Source organism: Nasonia vitripennis (genome assembly GCF_009193385.2).
Source record: "Nasonia vitripennis strain AsymCx chromosome 1 unlocalized genomic scaffold, Nvit_psr_1.1 chr1_random0005, whole genome shotgun sequence".
In the NCBI taxonomy this organism is placed as follows: domain Eukaryota; kingdom Metazoa; phylum Arthropoda; class Insecta; order Hymenoptera; family Pteromalidae; genus Nasonia; species Nasonia vitripennis.
This window is the reverse complement of record NW_022279591.1, coordinates 2,956,098-2,978,528: the sequence shown is the minus strand read 5'-3', so window position 1 is coordinate 2,978,528 and position 22,431 is coordinate 2,956,098. Positions and strand designations below refer to the sequence as shown.

General features: G+C 36.6%; 1 protein-coding gene across 37 annotated transcripts in view; it reads left to right on the top strand.

Moving 5' to 3' along the window:
* Positions 1-22,431, top strand: part of LOC100118566 (coiled-coil domain-containing protein AGAP005037) — a 1,551,999-nt gene that overhangs the window by 373,103 nt on the left and 1,156,465 nt on the right. For all 37 annotated transcript variants that reach the window (XR_004345134.1, XR_004345131.1, XR_004226356.2 and 34 more), the window contains one exon: positions 19-217. Coding sequence is in view for 30 of the 37 variants with exons in the window: in XM_032601341.1 (XP_032457232.1) it covers positions 19-217 (199 nt within the window). In the remaining 7 variants the exon portion in view is untranslated. The remainder of the gene's footprint in view (positions 1-18; positions 218-22,431) is intronic.

Here is a 22,431-nt window from a genome sequence, read left to right as displayed (position 1 = left end):
AACATTTTTCTTTTTCAGGACTTGTATTTTTGCAGTACAGAAATGAAACTAAAAGAGCTTTATTACCCAATGAGATAACAAGTATTGATACTGTTAAAGCACTTTTTGTAAGAAGTTTCCCAAAACAACTTACTATGGAATATTTAGATAGTCCACATGTAAAAATCTACATCCATGATAGTAACAAAGACATGTTTTATGAACTTGAAGATCTAAGGTTAGTTTATTTGATTAATTTAATAAAATCTACTAGTTTATTGCTTTCTCCAAACAAAAGCTTTGTGATGGTGAAAATTTAGATCTCAAAAATATTGATAGATTTCGATGTTTTCGAGGTTTCTAAGTCAGGAAAAGTGGTTTTTGAAAAATTTATTTCTGTATTTATATATGTGCGTGTGTGCGCGAAGATGGTTACCACGAATACTTCCTAACGCATTTAGTTTTTCACTAAAACTTTGCAGGCTTATCAACCCTGGTAGAAAATAAACCAACCAAAATGGCCTGTGAATTAAGAATTAGCTAAAAATGTTGGCCGACGCTTATCATGAATATTAGCCAACATTTAACCAATGGTTCGGGAAAATTTTAAATGTAGTAATTTAAGGTTATGAAATTTTTAGAATATGCTAAGCTCTTGATGTCTACGTGAATGTTCACCGTCTGTGTTGTTCAGGTCACCCGGAACTCTTTAAATTGTTGTCCAGGTGTTTATTATGGGAAAAAATGTTAGGCTTAGTAATGCGCTTCGTGGTTTGCGGTGTATAGGTGTAAGTTCTGCTCGAAGATGATGGACACGTTACCCGCAAGACTCGTAGACGATGTCCAGGTGTCCGAGAACCTCAGCGGCTAGTAATAATTCCTATATACAGTCTAGTTCTGAGTATAAACCGCAGTTTATTAGTGAAATATAAAATTGTGGAAATTTTAAACATTTTCAAAATTTTCCAAAATTTTTATAAAATTTTACGAAATTTTTCAAAAAATTTCCAAAATTTTTCAATATCTTCAAACACTTTTTGAAGTCTTGTTTAATAATTATTTCCACAGAGCGCGCTACCTATATTTTATTATTTTTCTCTCGTCGAAGACCTAGACATCGTTTACGAGATACCCGGGTGACGTGCTCATCATCTTCAAACAGAACTTACATCTGCATATCGAAAGCCACGTACGCGCCAACTAGATTTCATTTTTCTCCCCGATGGACACCTGGACATCGTCAGCGAGAGTCCCGGGTAACGTGCTCGTCATCTTCGAGAAGAACTTACATCTACATCGAAAGCCACGGAGCGCGCTACCTAGGTTTCCTAAATCGAATCTAACCTCAAACGAGTATTTCAAATTAAACCATCTGTTTACCAACCGAACCGCTTGTAATGTGACGAAATAAGCTGTATTTAAGGGTAATTGTTGGTTAAACCGGATTTGGCCAATCGATGGCGAATCAGTTCTTTACGTTTCTACCAGGGAAGTATAATCTAATAAAGAACTGATTAAATTTAGAAGCCGTTTGACTAAAGTAAAGTGTGTTTTTTTTTAAATTTTTTCTCAAATATTAAAAATGGCATATTTTGTCAAATACTGGTTACCACGATAACTATCGGGCGCAATTGTATTTTTCACTGAAACTTTACAGGTTCATCAAGTATAATCTAACAGAGAACTAATTAAATTTTAAAACCTATTTAATAACATAAAGCGCGTTAAAAAAAAACTTTTAACATTAAAAAATTAAAGAAAAAATATCTTCTACATGATATTCAAGTTCTTTATTTTAGAAAATGATGTTGTAATCTTTGCTTATAAACACACAACATTAACAATTAACATTGGAAAAGTAGCGTGTATACGTACGTACAAAAGTACTTATCTCTTATTTAAAACAGAAGAAATCGATTTTTTGTATACACTACTAGTACAAGTTTAGATGTATGAAAATTCTAGATGAAATTTTTTGGATGTGGTCCAGATCAGATAGGATAAGAACTATTATAAGGACTATTTGAACGATATGATAAACATACGGTTTTTTGGTCCATTTGATTTATATACAATGCTCTTCCTTGTAGACGATGACCCGTTGATCAGAGAGTCATCCTGGCACCTAAACATCGTCTACAAAAAATTACGATTCTTCTTCGGTACATTTGATTTATAACCGATGCTTTTCCTTGTAACAATGTCCCGTCGAACAGGGAGTCATCCTGGCACCTAGACATCATCTACAAGAAGCACAGATCAGCCCTTTACTCTCTTCGCACAGTAACCTTTAAAATTCGTGGAGTAAACTCCCTACTAAGGTCGTGGCTGCCTATGAATGATTATAAATCACTCTTAACCAGTGAAGCTAATTCGGACCGGGATCCGGAGCATGCGCAGTATCCTGCTCCGCTGCTACGCTCTCATTGGCGCTCCGCACTCGCGCGCGATTTGAAAAAGATGGGGGGCGGGGCTTTGCGTCAGCCGTTTTTCGGAAGGACCGAGTTCAAGCCCCGTGAACGGAAAATTTTTATTTTACTCTTTTCTGTTAGTTGATATTCTAATTGACGTGAAAAACTCTTTGTGTACTAAAAAGAAACAATTAGAAAGCTACACAACAATTTTCACATAGGGATATACATCAGTAGGTAGCATATATCCAAACAAACCCTTCATGACTATGGAAACATAAATATCTAAACCCTATTAACCCTAAAACCTTAAATATCTGTTAACAAATTATGTTTAAGCTTAAACAAACCCAATTCAAACAAACAAGCCACCCCACCCTCTCGATAAACATATCCTACTTTCAATCTTTCTGCTCCAACGACGTTTGCGGCGGCGCGGTCTATGTCGTCGCTTAGTAATCTTATGCTCCCGGGTTCGAGTCCGATACCCGGCGATTTTTTTTATTTTTTTGTCTACTTTCTTATAAAATTCGTAGTATAAAATCAACAACCACAAGTTAATAGGACACTATTTTAGCTATTTTTATTTAAATTTGGTTTAATAAGGAGGCCTGCAGTAAATCACTAACACTGATTATATATTTTTTTATTGAAAACTACTTAAATTATATACTATTCAATAATTATACAAATTATTTTTAAATAGCTCTACACGTTAGAATTGTAGCACGTGGAATACAAAATTTTACACGCTGTATTTCAAATAAATATAAGTATGATTATTTCTTTCTTAATCGTATATGTAAACGCAAATACGACCGAAGAAAAGTGTAAACAAACTTCTCTGCTCGGAGATGCTGCCGCACACGTAAGTGACAGATCGAGAACTGTCGAAGTAGGGTCGGCAACATCGTCTGCTACATCGTGATAGCATCGCGATCGCGTGTGTTTTATGCATTTTGCCATAATACTATGATAAACAATCTCGTTCTAACTAAGTAAGTTGTTTAACTATAACGTGAAGAATTTAAATAAAAATAGCTAAAATAGTGCCCTATTAACTTGTGGTTGTTGATTTTATACTACGAATTTTATAAGAAAATAGAAAAAAAAATAAAAAAAAAAATCGCCGGGTATCGGACTCGAACCCGGGAGCATAAGATTACTAAGCGACGACGTAGACCGCGCCGCCGCGAACGTCGTTGGAGCAGAAAGATTGAAAGTAGCATATGTTTATCGAGAGGGTAGGGTGGCTTGTTTGTTTGAATTGGGTTTGTTTAAGCTTAAACATAATTTGTTAACAGATATTTAAGGTTTTAGGGTTAATAGGGTTTAGATATTTATGTTTCCATAGTCATGAGGGGTTTGCTTGGATATATGCTACCTACTGATGTATATCCCTATGTGAAAATTGTTGTGTAGCTTTCTAATTGTTTCTTTTTAGTACACAAAGAGTTTTTCACGTCAATTAGAATATCAACTAACAGAAAAGAGTAAAATAAAAATTTTCCGTTCACGGGGCTTGAACTCGGTCCTTCCGAAAAACGGCTGACGCAAAGCCCCGGCCCCCATCTTTTTCAAATCGCGCGCGAGTGCGGAGCGCCAATGAGAGCGTAGCAGCGGAGCAGGATACTGCGCATGCTCCGGATCCCGGTCCGAGTCAGCTTCACTGCTCCTAACCGTACTGGCCTGAAGCTACGAATTGCCTTGTCAATTCGCGCATGTGAGGATCAAGTGGCGTAGAAACATTCGCTAAAACTAATGCTAGGCAAAATAAATATTAAAAAAAATAAATACCTCGCACTGCTCTTATCCCTAGTAGCCCTCGGTTGCGTCCGGAACAGTATACATTTTAAAAGTCTTACAATATAATACACTGAGAGGTATTAGGCGCGAGTACTTTGCCGTAACGAAAATACAAGTTACACTTCTCGCACCGCGTCTTTAAAAGCTGCACCATATATACTAGTAACTGCTACTCTGATGTGCAGAGTAGTGGCTACTCTTTGATGCAGAGTACCTAGCAGCTCTTAACACAACATTGTATGACGCGCATGGTATTTGCATAACAAGCTCTTTTTATTTCATATAAATCTTATTATAGGCAGAATAAATTAAAAAACGTTTCTTTTACTATTTTTGTTGACAACCGATTCTTCTCACAAAATATATGGGCGAATAATATAGTTAATATCGTCTTTATTGATTGCTGATACCAGTAGCATGTTAGGTAATTCACTCAAGCGAATCTCGATGGTTTTATTTTTTACATTCAACGACGTATGCCATAACGTGTTTGCTAAAAGATATTTCTTCAAAAATTCGAATTTCAAACTTCACTGAATCCATGAATTTTTTGATACGAACAATTTCCGCAAATTTTATTTCTGCTTCTTCTGTATTTAATACTACAAATGATCTTATACAATATTTTGTTTTTTCCACTAATACATTTTTATAATAAATTGTATCTTTCCCATCGTTATCTTGAAAAACTACATCCGATTCACACATAATAGTACTAATAACTTGGTACATTTTCAAAACTTGTTTAATAGCAATCGTCATTAATAAATTTACATTTGATGTGAAAAATAGAGCATTTAGTTTTATTTCTCTATATCGCGACTCGAACCTCGTGCACCAAAAATGTACTCACTGGCGGAACAATAATAAAACTGTCCCGTAATGTGTCAAAAAGTGAAAATTCTTTAAGTGCTGCAGATCCAGGTATTAAGGAAAGAATGAATCAATGTTAACGTCAAAGAATAATGTAAATAATACATTGTATTCTTGTCACATTGGTGTAATGCGAAATGAAGGTTGATCACATTATGAATCCCGAACTCCTTGAGTAGCCGACACTCTTGTAAACAAGACAGCTGCTTCGCCGATTTTCAGTATTGCGGTCTACGTTGTAGAATAACAACAGATATACCGTTTAGAGTAGCTGCTACTCCGCGACAAAAATTAGACCCTTCATTACGATTTGTGCAGACGGCGCGCCTATCCCTTCTCAGTGTAGAAATAAAAATTGCTTTCTGCTTCTGACAGGGTTGAGACTGTGGTGATTATTAGACATAAATATTCCAATAAAGACGCCCGCATTACATATCTTATATTTTAATCATATTTTTTTATTTTAATCCTATGTGTTGGACGCAAAGGATGTGCAGGGCCCAGAAATGATACATTCATTTATGTATAACACAAGCTTTGAAGCTTTTTATTTAGAATAGAAAATTAATAGTAGTTGTAGTTTGAACAACGGTAACTCGGAAGCAGTGTCTCGACGAGAGCCTTGCTGGCTGAGTGCGTGTAGCGATTTTTAACGGAGAGGAGGCTCGGAGCTTCTAAATCTCCCTCTATACGGGCCTCCGCTACTTCTGATTATGGGAGCCTGAAAGCGAAAATAAAATAACATTATTTTCTATGGTGCTAATCCATTTAACTACCACCTTGCCTTCTGTGACACAGCTCTTTATATAGTCTCCATGATTCTCTGCAACACGGCTCTTTAAACCTGTTATTTCTCTTTTTCTCAATTTTCTCTGTATACTCATCAGATCATCATCAAAACTTTTGAGTTTGTGAGATCCATCCATCTCTGTGCATTTTCCAGCTGACTTGTGCTCAGACCGAATAGTTCGGGTAACTTGTTTTGCCTGTAATATCTCTGATTGCCTTGTCGAATGAGATCAGCTTTTGACATGCTTCACTCATGGCAAGGTATTCAGCCTGACAAGTGGATAGGGATGGATCTGTTTGTAGATTCTCCAACTTACTGTATTTATATACAATTGAATTATGTATCCTTCTATTGACTTAGATTCTTCACATTTTCTGAAGCTGGCATCTGTGAATGCTTTTTAATTGTCTCCGTGTTCTCTGTATGTTAATCCTAACTCTAAAGTGCCTCTCAGACAGCAAAAGATTCTCTTGACATCTTTCAAGTCACTTCCCGACGGTGCAACTTGTTTTCTAGCTAGGTAATTTACTGCGCATGCTATATTAGGTCTGGTGACTCCAGCCAGATACAGTGGGCTTCCAATGGCTTCTCTGTATGGCGCATTGCTTCTCTACCTTTTTTATTTTTTCAAGTAACTCCGACTCACTATTTTTCACTTGATGATTGACCATTAGTGTACCCTGCGGTCTACTCTCGTTCATGTTAAATCTCTCAAGTATCTTCTCTGTGTATTCTGGTTGGCTTAGTCTCATTAGTTTATTTTTTCTGTCCCTCTGAATTTTCATGCCTAAAAATAATTGGGGTTCTCCCAGGTCTTTCATTTCAAAAACTTTACACAGTTTGTTTTTGACTTCTTGAAGTTTATCTAAATAATTTCTTGCTAGTAGAATATCATCTACATGTAAGACTAACATGACTATTTTACCTTCTTTTCTCCAGGTAAATAAACAGGGGTCATACATATCTCTTTTAAGTCCTAGCTTATCAACTTCCTCTGAAAATCGGAGATTCCATCTTTTGGGGCTAGTCTTTAGATCATAAAGTGTATTTCTCAGTTTACACATCTTACTCTATTTGTCGATTCCAAGTCCTTCTGAAATTTCCATAAACACTTCGTCATCTCGTATTCCATTCAGGAATGCAGTTTTTATGTCTAGTTGGTGGACTTCTAGATCGTATACCCGATACGGATCGGTAGACATGAGATGTACTAGGTTATAAGTGTCAAATTTGCATGTAAAACCACTTATTAGCCATTATATTATGTTTGTTCTCTACATAACTTCTAGTAGAAGGTCAGGCCCATTCTGAAACTTCACAGCTACTTTTTTACTATAAAAAGGCATCTTCTTGACCACTGTCCCGAACTTGAGCTGGCAAGTAAGAAAGTCAGCGCTGCTTCTTGTTTAAGTTCGTGGCCCGCGCCGGCGACAACGATGACCGCTGCTTGGCTTTCTCACACCGTAGCTACTCTTCGAATCCGCAAGTCTTCTACTAGGCCCCGTCCGAAAAAGCGTTCACACACACTCACACTAAATCTTACGACACAAGAATAGTATTAGGCGATTTCAATGCTAAAATAGGTAGGGAGGAAATGTTTAGGCCTACTATAGGGAAGAAAAGCCTGCACGAAGCCAGCAATGATAACGGTATTAGGGTCATAAATTTCGCGGCGGCAAAAGATCTTATAATCAAAACTACGTGTTTTAAGCACAAGGGCATACACAAGGCAACGTGGACATCGCCGGACGGGGCCACACAGAACCAAATTGATCATTTCCTCATTGAAAAAAGACGACATACTAACGTTCTCGACGTAAGGGCTTACAGAGGGGCAGATAGCGACTCGGACCACTTCCTAGTAGTAGCCAAATTAAGAGCTAGACTAGTAGCGAATCAAACTAGTAAGCGAGCAAACAAGGTAGAAAGCTTCGATATTGAGAAGCTACGAGATAGAACAGAGCGAATTAGGTACCAGATAGAAATTAATAACAGGTTTCAGGCACTTGAAGAAGCAAACACATCGCCGGAGGGGAATGACCAACCGAATATCTTATGGGGGGACATCGACAAAACGGTAAAAGAGGCCGCGAACAAAGTACTGGGTAAAAAGAAAAAGCCAAAGAGCAAACCATGGTTTGACGAAGAGTGCGAACTCTGGTTTGAAAGGCGCAAAAAGGCCAAATTAGATAGCTTACAAAATAGAAGCGATAGGACCGTAGAAGAGTATTCTAACGTAAGGAAACAGACGAGCGCGATCTACAGAAATAAGAAGCGGGAGTATCAAAAGAATCTTATTAGGAGAATAGAAACTAGCAGTAAGGAAAATAACCCCCGCGAAATGTAGAGAGGGATTAACGCCATCAGAAAGGGTTTTAGGAATAGAGCTCAATTGATGAAGGACAAAAACGGGGCCCTCGTAACAAATGACAACGAATTACTGTCGCTGTGGAAAAATTATTTCGATAAATTATTAAACGTGAACGAAAATAGCGAAGAATTAGGGGACGAAATTCACACTGCTGAACTCCACGTGGAGGAACCGAGCTACCAAGAAGTAGAGGCCGCGATTAAAAAACTAAAAAACAACATAGCCGCGGGAAATGACTCTATACCAGCTGAGTTACTCAAATATGGGGGCGTCGAGCTTACATTTAAAATCTATAAACTAGTATGTGCCATCTGGAAAAATGAAACAATACCCGAAAATTGGAAGGAATCTATCATTATACCGATTTTTAAAAAGGGGGATAAGATAGACTGCAACAACTATAGGGGTATCTCACTTTTAGCAACGTGCTACAAAGTTTTGTCAAACGTAATACAAGCAAGACTCAATCAATTCGCGGAAGATATAGTAGAAGAATATCAGTGCGGATTTCGGCGCAACAGATCGACGAGCGATCAAATGTTTACCATAAGACAGTTGTTAGAGAAAAAGTGGGAATTTTGCGAAACCATGCACCAACTATTTATAGATTTTAAAAAAGCGTACGATTCTATTAAGCGAAGCAAAATGTATCAAATTCTAGTACTTCTCGGTGTAACAAAAAAACTCGTGAGATTGATTCAAATATGTCTGAAAGGAAGCACGGAAAAGGTTCGAGTAGGCGGTAATGTATCAGAAACCTTCACGATACGCGATGGTTTAAAACAAGGGGATGGACTCTCTATGGTGCTGTTCAACTTAACGTTAGAGTATGTCGTTAGAAAAATGCAGGTTAGCCAGCTGAGCGCAACGCTTAATATAACAACGCAGATACTAGGCTACGCAGATGATTTGGATATACTGGGGGATTGTAGGGAAACGATAGCAAGAAACGCGGAAATCCTTATAAAAGCGGCGGAGTATACAGGGTTAGAAGTGAGTGAATCAAAAACAAAGTACATTATTGTGGATAAACTAGGCATCTGCAGAGGGGAGGGAGATCTCAGAGTTGGGAATTTTACTTTTGAAAAGGTTAGCGAATTCAGGTATCTGGGTACAACCATAAATGTTAGAAACGATAATAATGTCAAAATAAACAAGAGACTCCAATCGGGCAATGCTTGCTTCTATGCCGTGAGTAATTTACTTAAGTCGAGGCTGTTGTCTAAAAATGTTAAAATAAGAATATACAGGACAATAATACTGCCGGTGGTTCTGTACGGGTGCGAAACGTGGGCTCTCACTAAGTAGGCGGAAAACCGTTTTAGGGTATTTGAAAATAAAGTCTTGCGAAAAATACGGGCCGAAGAATGATGAGGAAACCGGGGAATGGAGGAGACCCCACAATGATGAATTACACAATCTGTAAGCGTCACCAAATATTAACAGAATAATAAAATCACGCAGATTGGGATGGGCAGGGCACGTAGCCAGAATGGGAGATGACCGTACGGCAGCGTGTGTTATGAAGGGCAGGCCGATGGTAACGCGACCTCTAGGTAGAGCTAGACGCAGATGGGAGGACGCAACGTAAAAGCGGATCTAGTAGAAATAGGACTGGTGGGTGTCGAACGGAGGGGTGCATCTTGGGTGGGATTGACACAAGACAAGGCAGCGTGGAAAGCTTGCGTAGATAAGGCGATGAACTTTCGAGTTCCAAATGCCATTTAAAAAAAAATATATATATATATATATATATATATAAATAAAAGAAACAAAGAGTACCTTGTAAAACCTGTTCTAAAATTTTAAAATTGTCTTTGTATAAACGTCATAAATGTAGATTGCAAAGAGTAGCCAAGATTAAAGGAGCTAAGAACAATTAAAATGAATGTAAGTGTCTAATCCCCAACATTCATACAGATGCATCACCTTTAACAAGAGATAGAGTATTGAAGAGTCTAAGTCAAGGCCAGGAACGGGATTTAATTGTGCCACATTTAACATTAATAAACTTTTTATACCAGTGAGCGAATTTTCATGCAGCATATATCCAATCGGCTAGTATGCTAAGCCATTGGGCAAGGGTACTTGCAACATTTTTTATCAAAGTTAAATAAAATAATAATTCCCAATATATAAAATTGTTAAGTTTTGTGATCTTTTTGACAGGGAACATATGCCCGTTATGAATGAAGCTATTGAAGAAATGTGTACTATTGACCCTGTTACTAAATTAATGGAGAAACCAAATAATTCGAAAAATATTACAAATGCTATCTCAAAATTGTTGGAATTTTACCTTCCTTATTTAGGCAGACAAAAACTTGACACATGGTCTAACAAAGTTAAACGTTTTCAAGAAGTATTTAAAAATGCTGCATAAACTCTTAATAGGAAAGCACGTGATGCTTTAGTTCAAAAAGAAAAGGCATCCGATGATAAAAGGCTACAACTGAAGAAATAAACAGTTTTTATAATGTGTTAAAAACCAATGAAAAAAAGATTTTAGCAAATTTAATGCTGGATTCGATAACGATGTTTGTTAAGGTTTGGTGCATACTACTGGGTTATTAATTTAAGGGGACACAACACATTTAAATCTTGAAAAAAAAGAATTATGGGTAAAAATGACGATATTAAAGTGAATCATTTGAAAATTTTTTTTGTGATATTTAGTATGAATACCTCTAACTTTACCGTGCTAAAACCTTTATTATCCCTGCTTACCCATTGTGGCACTCGGTGCAATGTTTTGTGAATTTTTTCACTGTCCGTAGGATTCCAAGTGTACAAATGGTTCTTTTGGGCTCAAATTCCAGGAGAATACTTTGTACATCTGTAGTTTTAGTATGTAGTATGTTTATCGCGAAACCATATCCAAAAATTCAAATCCCTGCATTCATACTAAAACTACAGGTGTACAAAGTATTCTCCTGGAATTTGAGCCCAAAAGAACCAAAGTACGGACAGTGAAAAAAATGAATGCAGGGATTTGAATTTGAATTTTTGGAAATGGTTTCGCGATAAACATACTACATACTAAAACTACAGATGTACAAAGTATTCTCCTGGAATTTGAGCCCAAAAGAACCATTTGTACACTTGGAATCCTACGGACAGTGAAAAAATTCACAAAACATTGCACCGAGTGCTACAATGGGCCAGCAGGAATAATTAAGGTTTTAGCACAGTAAAGTTAGAGGTATTTCTACTAAATATCACTAAAAAAAATTTCAAATGATTTACTTTAATATCGTCATTTTTACCCATAATTCTTTTTTTCAAGATTTAAACGTGTTGTGTCCCCTTAACTGTATAATCGACAATGTGTCGGCCAACTTAGTAGACTATAAATTAAAAAAAAACAATTACAAGAAATAATACCACATAACATCATTCAGAATATTTTCGAAAAACAGGATTTGAATAATATCGATCATCGCGACAAACTCAATAAATTTTGTAAACATATAACGGCATATACGAACTCCGAATCGAATTGCGAAAAATAGTTAAAAAATCTCACCGATATAGAGATACCAACCGCTATACAATCTGTAACGTCACTAGGACGAAAATTCAAAAAGTGAACTTGATGACACAAAAATAATCGAATGCATAAAAAATATAGAAAACTTGATTACTTACAATAACTTACCAGATAAAACCGCCAATGACATACGAACTATACTGACCAAAAAAATCACACAACACAGACACAAAACTAAGCACACAAAAATACGAGATATAATTTTTAAGAAAAAATTACAAGACACTAAAGATTTTATTAAAAATAACAGAAACATAATGTTCACTTTAGCTGATAAAGGCAATGTGACCGTTGCGATGCTAAGATCCGATTACATCGAAAAAATGGAACTACAATTGTCAGACAAAGATGCATACACTGAAATAGCGAAAAATGTATTATCAAAAATCCAGAACAAAGTCAAAAAATGTATGAACAATTGGAACACTACCGACTTTTTCGGAAAAAATACAGTAAATTTAAATTTACACAGACAGACACCACCTTGCCAAAATGTTATGGACTACCTAAAATTCACAAAAAAGATATCGCTTTACGACCTATTATCTCAACAATAGGCTCACCTATATATTTTTTATCGAAAAGCCTCCTTAGAATATTACAAAATAGCATTAAAAAACCTGACTTATACGTAGAAAATAGCTATGATTTCATAGAAAAAATAAAGAGCATAGTAGTTCCATCAAACTACCGCTTAATCAGCCTCGATGAAAAAACACTCTATACCAACATTGACAAATCATTAGTCAAGAAGAACATCGAAAAAAGGTATATACAAATTGTACAGGAATCCGAAATACCTCTCAGTAAAATCTTGTTAGCTTGTGAATTACTTATGGAAAATACGTTTTTTCAATTCAATGGCAAATTCTATAAACAGCTGTTCGGCACACCAATGGGCTCTCCGATTTCGGGTTTCTTTGCTGACATAGTCATGGATGATTACGAAACAGATTGCCTATCCAAACTATCCTTCAAACCAATATTCTTTTACAGATATGTTCTTTTGTCGACGTCATTATTGCGTGTGTACCGAATGACAAAGTCGACGAAATTTTAAAAACATTTAATTCTTATAATAATAAATTACAATTTACTCACGAGAATGAGATCGATAAATCCATAAATTTTCTAGTTATTCCAACGATTAAAGACAAAGAAAAATGAGTAACTTATTGGTACACCAAACCGACCTTCTCTGGCATTTTTGAATTACACATCACAACATCCTATATCTCAAAGAATCGCCATGGTGTTCAATCTTGTTGATAGAGCGATAAAACTATCTAACGAGAAATTTAATATTAAGAATATTCAAAACATCAAAAAATTACTGCACGAAAATCATTATCCACCTGCCTTCGTTAATAAATATATACGAAAAAAAATGTTTACTAAAACATCAAACATTTTATCGAGGCAACAGATCAGCAGTAATGAAAAACGCAACATTGTAAGCCTACCCTATATTCACGGTTTTTACGAGCAGACCGGTCACGCATTTAAGCCCTTAACATCGAAACTGTACCGAAAATAAACAGCCAGATGAAAAACATCATTATAAAAAGCAAAGACAAGAAAGATAAAGATTTCGAAAACAACGTTGTCTATAAACATGAATGTAATGATTGTTCTGCTATGTACGTGGGCCAAACAAAAAGAAATGTGTATGTACGTATAAATGAATACAAAAAACCGAACAATACTGTAATTTCGATCACATCAACAATTCGAATCACACTTTCAATTTCGTAAATTACCACATTAAAGACAGAGAGATCAATTTAAATAAAAGACTAATTTCCAAAATGTTACACATACACTTACGAGAAAACGGTATTAATAAGAAGAAAGACACACAAAATTTAAATACGCCTTCGGCGCCCTCGACTCCGACTCGTGCTGAACACCTCACCCACGCTTGACATAGCTTATTTTCTCCCCTTGTTGCACAATGTACTATTGTGACACTGTACATACATTTTTATACATCAACAAAGTTTTAATAAATACAATTTTTAAGATCAGTCTCCTGATGAGGGCGGCATTGTCCGTCAAAACGTTAAGAAAAAAAGAAGAAATGTTTTAAAGATCTTCTCCTTTCTCACCACACAACTTGCCTCGGGTAGACCGATACAGACAAATCAATATTTTCGATCACCACCGAGGAACAACATTAGATAGAGAAAAACCCATTTTCTCTAAAAATATTGTTAGTCGACTAGAATTAGCAGCTTTAGATAAAGTCTTCTGAATAAAGATAATTGTACAGATCCTCATTACGTTAGTTTGCCACAAGCGGTTCAGGTGGGGTTCTACCAAATATTTCGACTTTTCCAACTTTGTTATTTCATTGTAATATTTTCTCAAATTTCGCATTCATACTAAGTATAAAAAAAGAGGAAGATACCTAAATTTTGAGCAATTCTCATACATTTTTTAATGAAATATCAAAAAAAAACTGTTAAATAATGGGATTACTTGCAAAAGTCTCTTGCGCACTGGGCTTTGACTAAAACTAAAAATTTAATGGTGAATGTTTTTATTCATCTAACATGAACAAAGTTCAATACACCAAAAAAAAGCTTTTGAGCATTTTTGACATTGAAAAAGCTGATTTTTGGGCCAAAAAACTACAAAACTTCGGGCTCAAAAATCAGTTTTTTCTATATCAAAAATGCTCAAAAACTTTTTGTAAAATTTGGTGCATTGAACTTTGTGCATGTTAGATTAATATAAACATTCACCATTAAATTTTTGGCTCAAGTCGAATCCTAGTGCGCAAGAGACTTTTGCAAGTAATCCCATTATTTAACCGTTTTGGTATCGGAGTATAGACCCATATATATGCAAGCAGCATACAAGAGTCTATGTTCCGACCGTATGTGCCGCTCCAAAACGATGACGCTGCCTAATCATAGCAACGAGCAGTGAAGTCATACCCATGCGTAGCAATGGCGTCTATAGGTGTCATACTGTAGTCTGTATCAACTTTTTTGGACAAAATGCAATAGCACCTCATTGAATAGGGCTACAAAAAATAATCAGGGTGATTTTTGAAGGTCTGACGAGGTACTTTTCTGGAAAATAAGGAAAAACTGATTTCTACATGGGAAAGCCTTTAAAAATCCCTCTTAAACCATGGTTTTTTGACATTTTTGGACTATCTCTTCTCAAACATAAATACAGAGGAAATTAGGGCAAAAATTTATACCAGATTATTAAAGCAGAGAAAACAACCTTCAATTTTGCCTGTGATAAACATTTTCTGGGTGCTACAGAATCCAATTTAGAATTATTTTAAGTTGATAGTTTTCCCAAATACAAGACTTTTTAACATTTTTAGCTTGTTTCTCTTAAGAATTCAGTAAAAAGTGAACCAGGACAATATTATATTGTAGGTTATCAAATTTAAGTGAAAAACCTGTAATTTTACTTTTTTGGAGAAGTTTCTAAGTGCTATAGAATCAGTTTCATGGCTATTTTAAGCTAAAGTAGGAAATAGCGTAAAATCACCGTTCACGGATTTCATGCCTAGGAAATTAAAAAATCTTAACTATATGAAATCTTGAAGGTTTTTAGAAAGCTTACAAGAAGAAGTTGTGTTCTCATAGGAAGTGAAAGAAAATACGAAAATGTCAAATTTTTCATTTGAATGAACGGCAATGAAAAAAAAATGCGAATTCCTCACAATGTATACATTTTCTTGTAGTTGTTGTTGGTCAAAAGTAACTTCTCTGAAAGTTTCAGAAAAAATTAAACTGGTTTTCTTTACTAGCATTAAATATCGGGAAAAACTGCGTTTTTTCGAAAAATCACAAAATCTAAGATAGTTTCTTCACGTATATGTATGTCACACAGAACATGAAAAGAAAATAATATTTTTTTCTTTTATTGTTAAATTTCATTAAACAAAGCTTATTATATTTTAAAGATTGATACTTGCAGGTGCAGAAGAAAATTGTTTTATAAAAATTGTGATACAAGATGCGCAGATTCCTCAACGCCTAAGGAGGGGTAGTTCTGGGGATGAAGTCAACTTATCGCCGGAGACTACCAGACACATTATAATATAATAGAAGGATTATTGTATACTTTGTCAATGATTTGTTTATTTTCTATGTTGAAGCTGTGCCCTATGTTTATGTGATAAATTGCAATTGCAAGAGGCGATTTTTCATCTTTATTTTTGATTGGTGTTTTGCTATTAGTTTGTTTGTTGTTGATATGTGCTAATCTCTTATTTATATATTTATTTATTACGTGCAGGGGAAATCGTTTGCTATGAGAAAGGATTTTATGGTGGAAATGTTTTGGTTGTGAAAAGATTTATCTGCGAGTAATATAGCTTCGTCTACTAAGTTGCAGATAATGGCTACTTTTTGTGAAAATGGGTTGATGCGAATGAAAATTTATATACCTGCCTGGCTCTTTTCTGTACCAATTGGTCAAGGGAAAATTGTCTGGCTGCCTATTAATAGAGATATCTAAAAAATTGCAATTGTCAGACTCCATCTCATATGTAAATTGTAAATGACTATTGTAGTTATTAAAAGTATATATTGCCTCTTGTATCTTATCTTTTTTAATGATTAAAAAACAGTTGTCTACAAAGCTAAAATGTCTAAGAATGTTGTTATTCGAAGCGTTTAAACTATTGTTCTCCAATTTCTCAAGAACTAAGTCAGCAAACCAAGAGCTAGTACAAAAGCCCATTAGAGCACCTAAAATTTGTTTATAAAATTTGCCACTTAATTGCAAGTGAATAGAGTCTAATAAAACATCAATCCGCCGTAAAAAGTATGCATAACAAACCGTTAAGGTATTCTCACTTATCAGCCAGGGTTTTGATAATCAGGTGTTTAGAAATATTGCTAAACAGGGATACAACATCAAATGAGGCTAATGAGTATTCGAAAGTAATCAAAGTGTTTTTAAGATTATTTTATAGTTTGATTATATTTTTCAAGCTCGATTTTGGTTTATTAATGTGTATGGGATTATTGACTATATGAATTTTAATTAGAGCATATGCTCTAAGCACCATTGTATTATCTTATTTATTATTTACGTCCTTGAAAGCTATATCACACTCGGAAATGCCTCTATTTTCCCAGCAGTCAATAAGATTAATTATTTTGTTTTGTTAGGATAGGACCGATTCCACCAGCTAACAATGAAATATTATTAAAACGTGGGCGCTTAGCTACTCTCCCATACGGGGGAGATCAGTGAGAACACTAATTTGTCGAGGCAGAACTGTTTGATTTAACCGAAATGTCAAAGTTCAGAAATATTGAATTAAATGCTACTTACTTTGTTCTGTGGACTTCTGGAATTTGAGAAATAATTTAACCCGAAAGGATGCTCAAAAGAAACTGGGATGACTGCTCGGAAAATATTGCGGGGTTTAGATCTCCTTTTTGGCAAGATGTTTTAGCAAAGCGGAGGATGGCTCAAAATTGGTTATATTCTGAGTGACTTATTTTCCAAAACTCGACACATGGTTTGCAGTGATGTTTATTATCAACTTATCAAAACACAAATTAAATCAGACACTCAAATGAAACAAAACTTATTGAATTTCTCAAAGGCAAATTACTCAAAATCTAAAATCTTAAAATTAGCGTCCTTTCTCTAGGAGCGCACACCCTGGAGTGGCATTTCGGGGGAGGTGATGCTTGAGAGAGAGTCGAAGCTTTCTCCCACGCGGGGTACTTACTTCTCCTCTCTTCTTACTTCAGCCTAGCCGCGCTCTTTGTCTTACTCATTAGGCCTTATGGGCCTAATACTATGGTCAACGGCTAAACTGCAGCGTCGGCTGTGCACGCGCGCTTCAGCCGAGGGAGGAGAAGTTTGTTTTGGTTTCGGGTACATTTCTTCGAGGCTTAGTTAAGCGTCGAAGTTTCTGGATCTTCTTTTTACTGGCTTTGTGTAATTTTTATATAATGTTTCTAAATAATTTATCCAGGAACTTCGTCACTTAACATCCTCCCCCCCCCCCTTGCAGACGTTTGTCGTCCTCGACAAACACACACATATAAGGGTAAATGGTCAGACACCGGTAACACAATGAGAAACCAAAACTGAGTAACGATCTGTCCTATGAGGTTAAAGTTCTAACCTGCTATTTACTGATTTAATATCGGTGTTGTGAGATGCATTTTGGGCAATGAGTTGTATGAGGTATCTTGGAAGGTTTTTTTTTTTTTTTTTGTAGTAACATATATGCTAATACTATATTTCATTTGTGTTAGTAAGTAGATTCGCTTTCGTTTATATTATATATGATATTAGTTCCTATAGTTTAATATTTATATTATATTAAGGTGTATTGTTTGGATGTAGGTCAATTGGTCAGTGAAAGAAAATGTTCTCTCTTTTTTTTTATGAAAGGTAGTACAAAACAATATTTTAGATGACAATAGTGGTAACTTGGTTCAATAATACTTATGTTCTGCATCTTTTATTGACTACAAAACTTTTTTGGCATTCTTGGTTTCTTAAATCTAACTTAAACTAGCGTCACGGTGTCGTCACTTAAAAACTAACATCTAATATCTTCTTGAAGTCAATTTTGTCCAGTTCTTGTCGTAACCCATTAGCTGCTTCGTCCTCGTGCCTCGCTGGTGCTTCTGCCTCATCTGCTTTCTCATTATTATGTTGTCTATTGTCTATGGTCAGTTGTCGCTGTCGTATTGATCTGGCTATTTTTACTTCATTTAACTCTTCATTACTTGATGAGCTGTAGTCGATGTATAAGGCTCTGTGTACTGAGACTGGTACTCTTGTTGACTGCGTTGCTGTCCCTGCTGTGTCAGCATTCTGTCTCTCGTCGGCTTGTCTGCTGGTACTCGGTTGTGGCGTTTGTGATGTCGGTCTCATCTGTTGCTGTGCTGGTGCTGCGGTTGTTCTTTTTTTTGTCTTGTAGCCGTCGTCGTAGTGTAGTTGTGGTGCAGTCGCGTGTGTGGTCTGTAAAACTCTGTATCGGTATTTGGTCTCCGCATGTAAAATGTAATAGTGTCTCAGTAGTCTGTGGCGTTAACTTCCAGTCAATTTTGTATTTTCGTGGTCCGTTTAGTTTGGCGTCGATGGCGTCTATTTTGTCCTTGTAAATAACGTATCCTACTTTTTCATTATTCTCCTTTTTTCCGTTCGTTAACTCTATCTGTATTGCTTCTCCGTATTTTATGAAGTCCGCTCTGAATTCCTGTTGTGTCATGTCAGGTAGTGCGAGAACATACAGTTTTGTGTTGTTGGCGGGGTCCAACGTCCATCGTCTTTGTCTCTGTGCGGGTTCTTGGGATTATAAGCCCATTTCGGTAAGTATGTATTGTCAGTTTCTGTTACTGCTTTGTATGCGCTGTCTTTGTGTCTGTATTGTATAAATGCTGTATAACGTTCGTCTTCGTCGTTCGGTTTGATGCGTCGTATGTCAGCTATTTCTCCAAATGTTGCAAATATTTCCGTCAGTTCTTGTTTGCTTACTGTCCGCGGTACTCGTACACAAATAGTATCGTCCGATCTAACGTATTCTGTTGTCGGTGGTCCCTGTTCTCGTTCTTGCCGTCGAAGTCCTTGTACGTCCTCGTCTGTCCGTTGTATATATTGTCTGTACAGACTTATTATTTTCCGTGCATGTCTGTCTAACTGGTACCGTGTCGATATGGCTTTAGTGTCGTCTGTCGTGGACATGTAATGTTCTGTGTGGCATGGTACGTACTGTCTGAACAATGCCTCTGCGTCAATTGTGTCTCCTCTGTATATAGCTATTATCGTATAAGCGTCCGTCAGGTTCATCTTGAGTAATTCCACGTTGTTTTGGGGATTGTACTGCAAGGGATAGCCGTTATCATTAACATTGTCGTCGCTGTTGATATCGTTGTTGTCTGCATTGTCGATGTCATTACTGTCGTAATTGTCGTCATTGTTGTCTGGGATGTGGTCATTGTCGTTGCCCGTGGTGTTGTCACTATCGCTGTTCATGTTGTCTTCGTTATTGTCATTGTCTTGCTGTGGGACATCTTCATCTGAATTTAAAATAACTTCGTCATTTTCGTCGTTAGCGTCGCTTTCAGGAGTGTCGCTAGTGTTGTCCGTTCCGTCGGTTCCGTCAGTGGTACTGCTGTCGCTGCTGCTATGTTCGTCGTCTGTGTCTGAGCTGTCCGAATCAGTCGGTGCTTCTACTCTCTGTTCTACTGTCATCCTGTCCTCTGTTCTGGATGTCTTATAGTCGCTTCTGAGTCTCGTCGCGCTTGTCCGTGTTCTGTACTTAATAGTTAATCTCGCTGAGTCATGGTGTGGTCCTCTTGGAATAATTTCAAACGTGACGGTGTTGTTTGGTCCATAACTGTTCAATAGCTTCATCACTATAGGGAGTTTTCCCACGGGGTCAAAACAGATTGTGACATGGTCCAAAACTTCGTCGAAGACGATTGAGGTGACGATAATTTTCAAAACTTGGTCCATATCTGAAAATAATTCAAAGAGAGTGGTATGATAATTACATGTTATGTGTATTTGGGTATTTTAATTCATGCGATGTATTTTCGTTCATGCATTCATTCATTCATACAGGGTCATTGGTCCTACCTATTGTTTATTATGGTTATATAACACGGTCGCAAAATGTAAATTTATCTGTCTTATTCTATGCTCATACTGCTATCATTTTCATCTACCTCAGCGAGGGTGGCTTCTGGGGTCTTTCATGGCTCCTCTATTTGTCCTGGGTGTTGGTGGATGTCGGTTGTTTTCCTTTTGATTTTCCAGTTTTGCTATTTTTTTCTTTTAATTCCATAATTGTCTCCTGTAGTGTCTGTAACTTGCTCAGTGGGTCTTCACTGACATTGTCTTTCATGTTATTTCATGTAAGTTGTATATTTCTACTTCTATCATCTGTTTGCATCTTTCATGGAATTTAGTATTTGCGGTTCCTTGCGCTGCACGTGGTAGTCTTCGCGGTTCGGCAAATGTTGCCTTGTACATTGGGTCACTCTCTTCCTTGGCGGCTTTGGTGTCTTCTTGTGTGAAACATTGCACGTATCCGTATGACAAACGTCCCTTTTTGTCTCTGACTGTTTCGTAGTATGCTAGTGTCCCGAACTGGGCGAAATGTCTGAAGAACATTTCGTCTTTCTCTCTATGATTGCCGTCCCAAGACAGTAGGCAGAACAGTCTGTTCCTGATTGGTTGAGGTGTTGATGGTTGATTAACCACGTGTACTTCAGATCTAACTGTTGGTTCTTCTTTTGGAGTGAGGTCTATCAAATCTCCGATTGCTGTTTTTGGTCCTGTGGTTATCATGGGAGTTCGGTATGGTGCTGCTCTCTTGCTGTTCCTCTTTAATTTATTTTGCTTGGCTAATAGGGATCTAAGTTCATATGCTTTTGCTATCTCTCTTTCTGAGTTGAAAGATAGCGTTATCTTTTTGGTCTCTCGTTCATATTTGTGTTTTTCTACACGGGTGTTCTGGGGTTCTCCTACTCTTTCAAATTCTCTTATTATGTTTGATAGTGGTATGTCTACATCGCAGAACATTGAAATGTTTGTTCTTGGTCTAAAGTCCATTGTGTATTCCTTTGTCTGCAAATAGATTACATCAATCATGTTAGAGAAAAAAAAAATTTGATTGGTTAAGCATTGTTTTGCTATGTACAAGCGTCCTGGAAATTCAAAATTTTAATTCATTCACTCATGAGCATTCTGCTCCTTGTTTGGGTAGTGCAAATTTCTTTGTTGTCGATTGCGTGTTCGTTTTAGGGTTTTCGCGGTCTAGTCGCAGGATTGCGTGGTTTTTATGGCTGCCTAGAATGTCTTTGAGTTCGATTTCCTCATCTTTTGTTTCGAACTTTCGTCTTTTGGTGTTTATTCTCGGTGATGGGTTTCTGCGCTTCTTATTCTTTGGGCAGCGCCATTTTCTTACACTTCATCTTTATGATGATAATTATTATTATTGTTACTATTATTAATTGGACGGTCATGCTTCCATATAGTACTGTGTTTGTACTGTAGTTTTGTCGTTTATGTTCGCCTATTTCTCTTAGTTTGCTGACTATTTCATGCAATGACCTTCCGTCATTGTTGGCCATATTTGGTCCTAGCACATCTATGTCTTCTGAGCTGTGCACTTCTAAACTGGTGTCTTCTTGATTCAGTAGGGGGTAAATATCTGTTATTTTTAAGTTTATTTCTGGTTTGTACACGTAGGTAAACTCGGTGTTTCTGGTAACTTCTCCGGTGATGGTCGCCTCAGCCGTTGTTCCTATGCATATTGGTGCTATGTGAACGATTCCTGCGTCTTTTATCGTGACCTTGTTTTCATGTTTGTCTTGGCAAATGATGTTTAGTATTTCTGATCGAATTGTTGAATAGAGCCATGATTTGCCATAATTTAGGTACGTCCACTGAGTTTGTTCGCTCAGTCTGTATCGTATATCACATTGTGTAATGGCCTTTTGACTGGGGTTCAAGAGCAATGTTATTTCACAGTCTCTTGATTCTGGGACATTCCTGAGTGCTCCTAGTATTGGGCATATGTCTGCATAGTGCTTTTTAATGCACATTTGTCTTTGGTCCTCATTGAATTTTATGTATCTGGTATGATCGTAGCTAATGGCGATGTATTCATGTGATGGTCTTATGAAGGCTT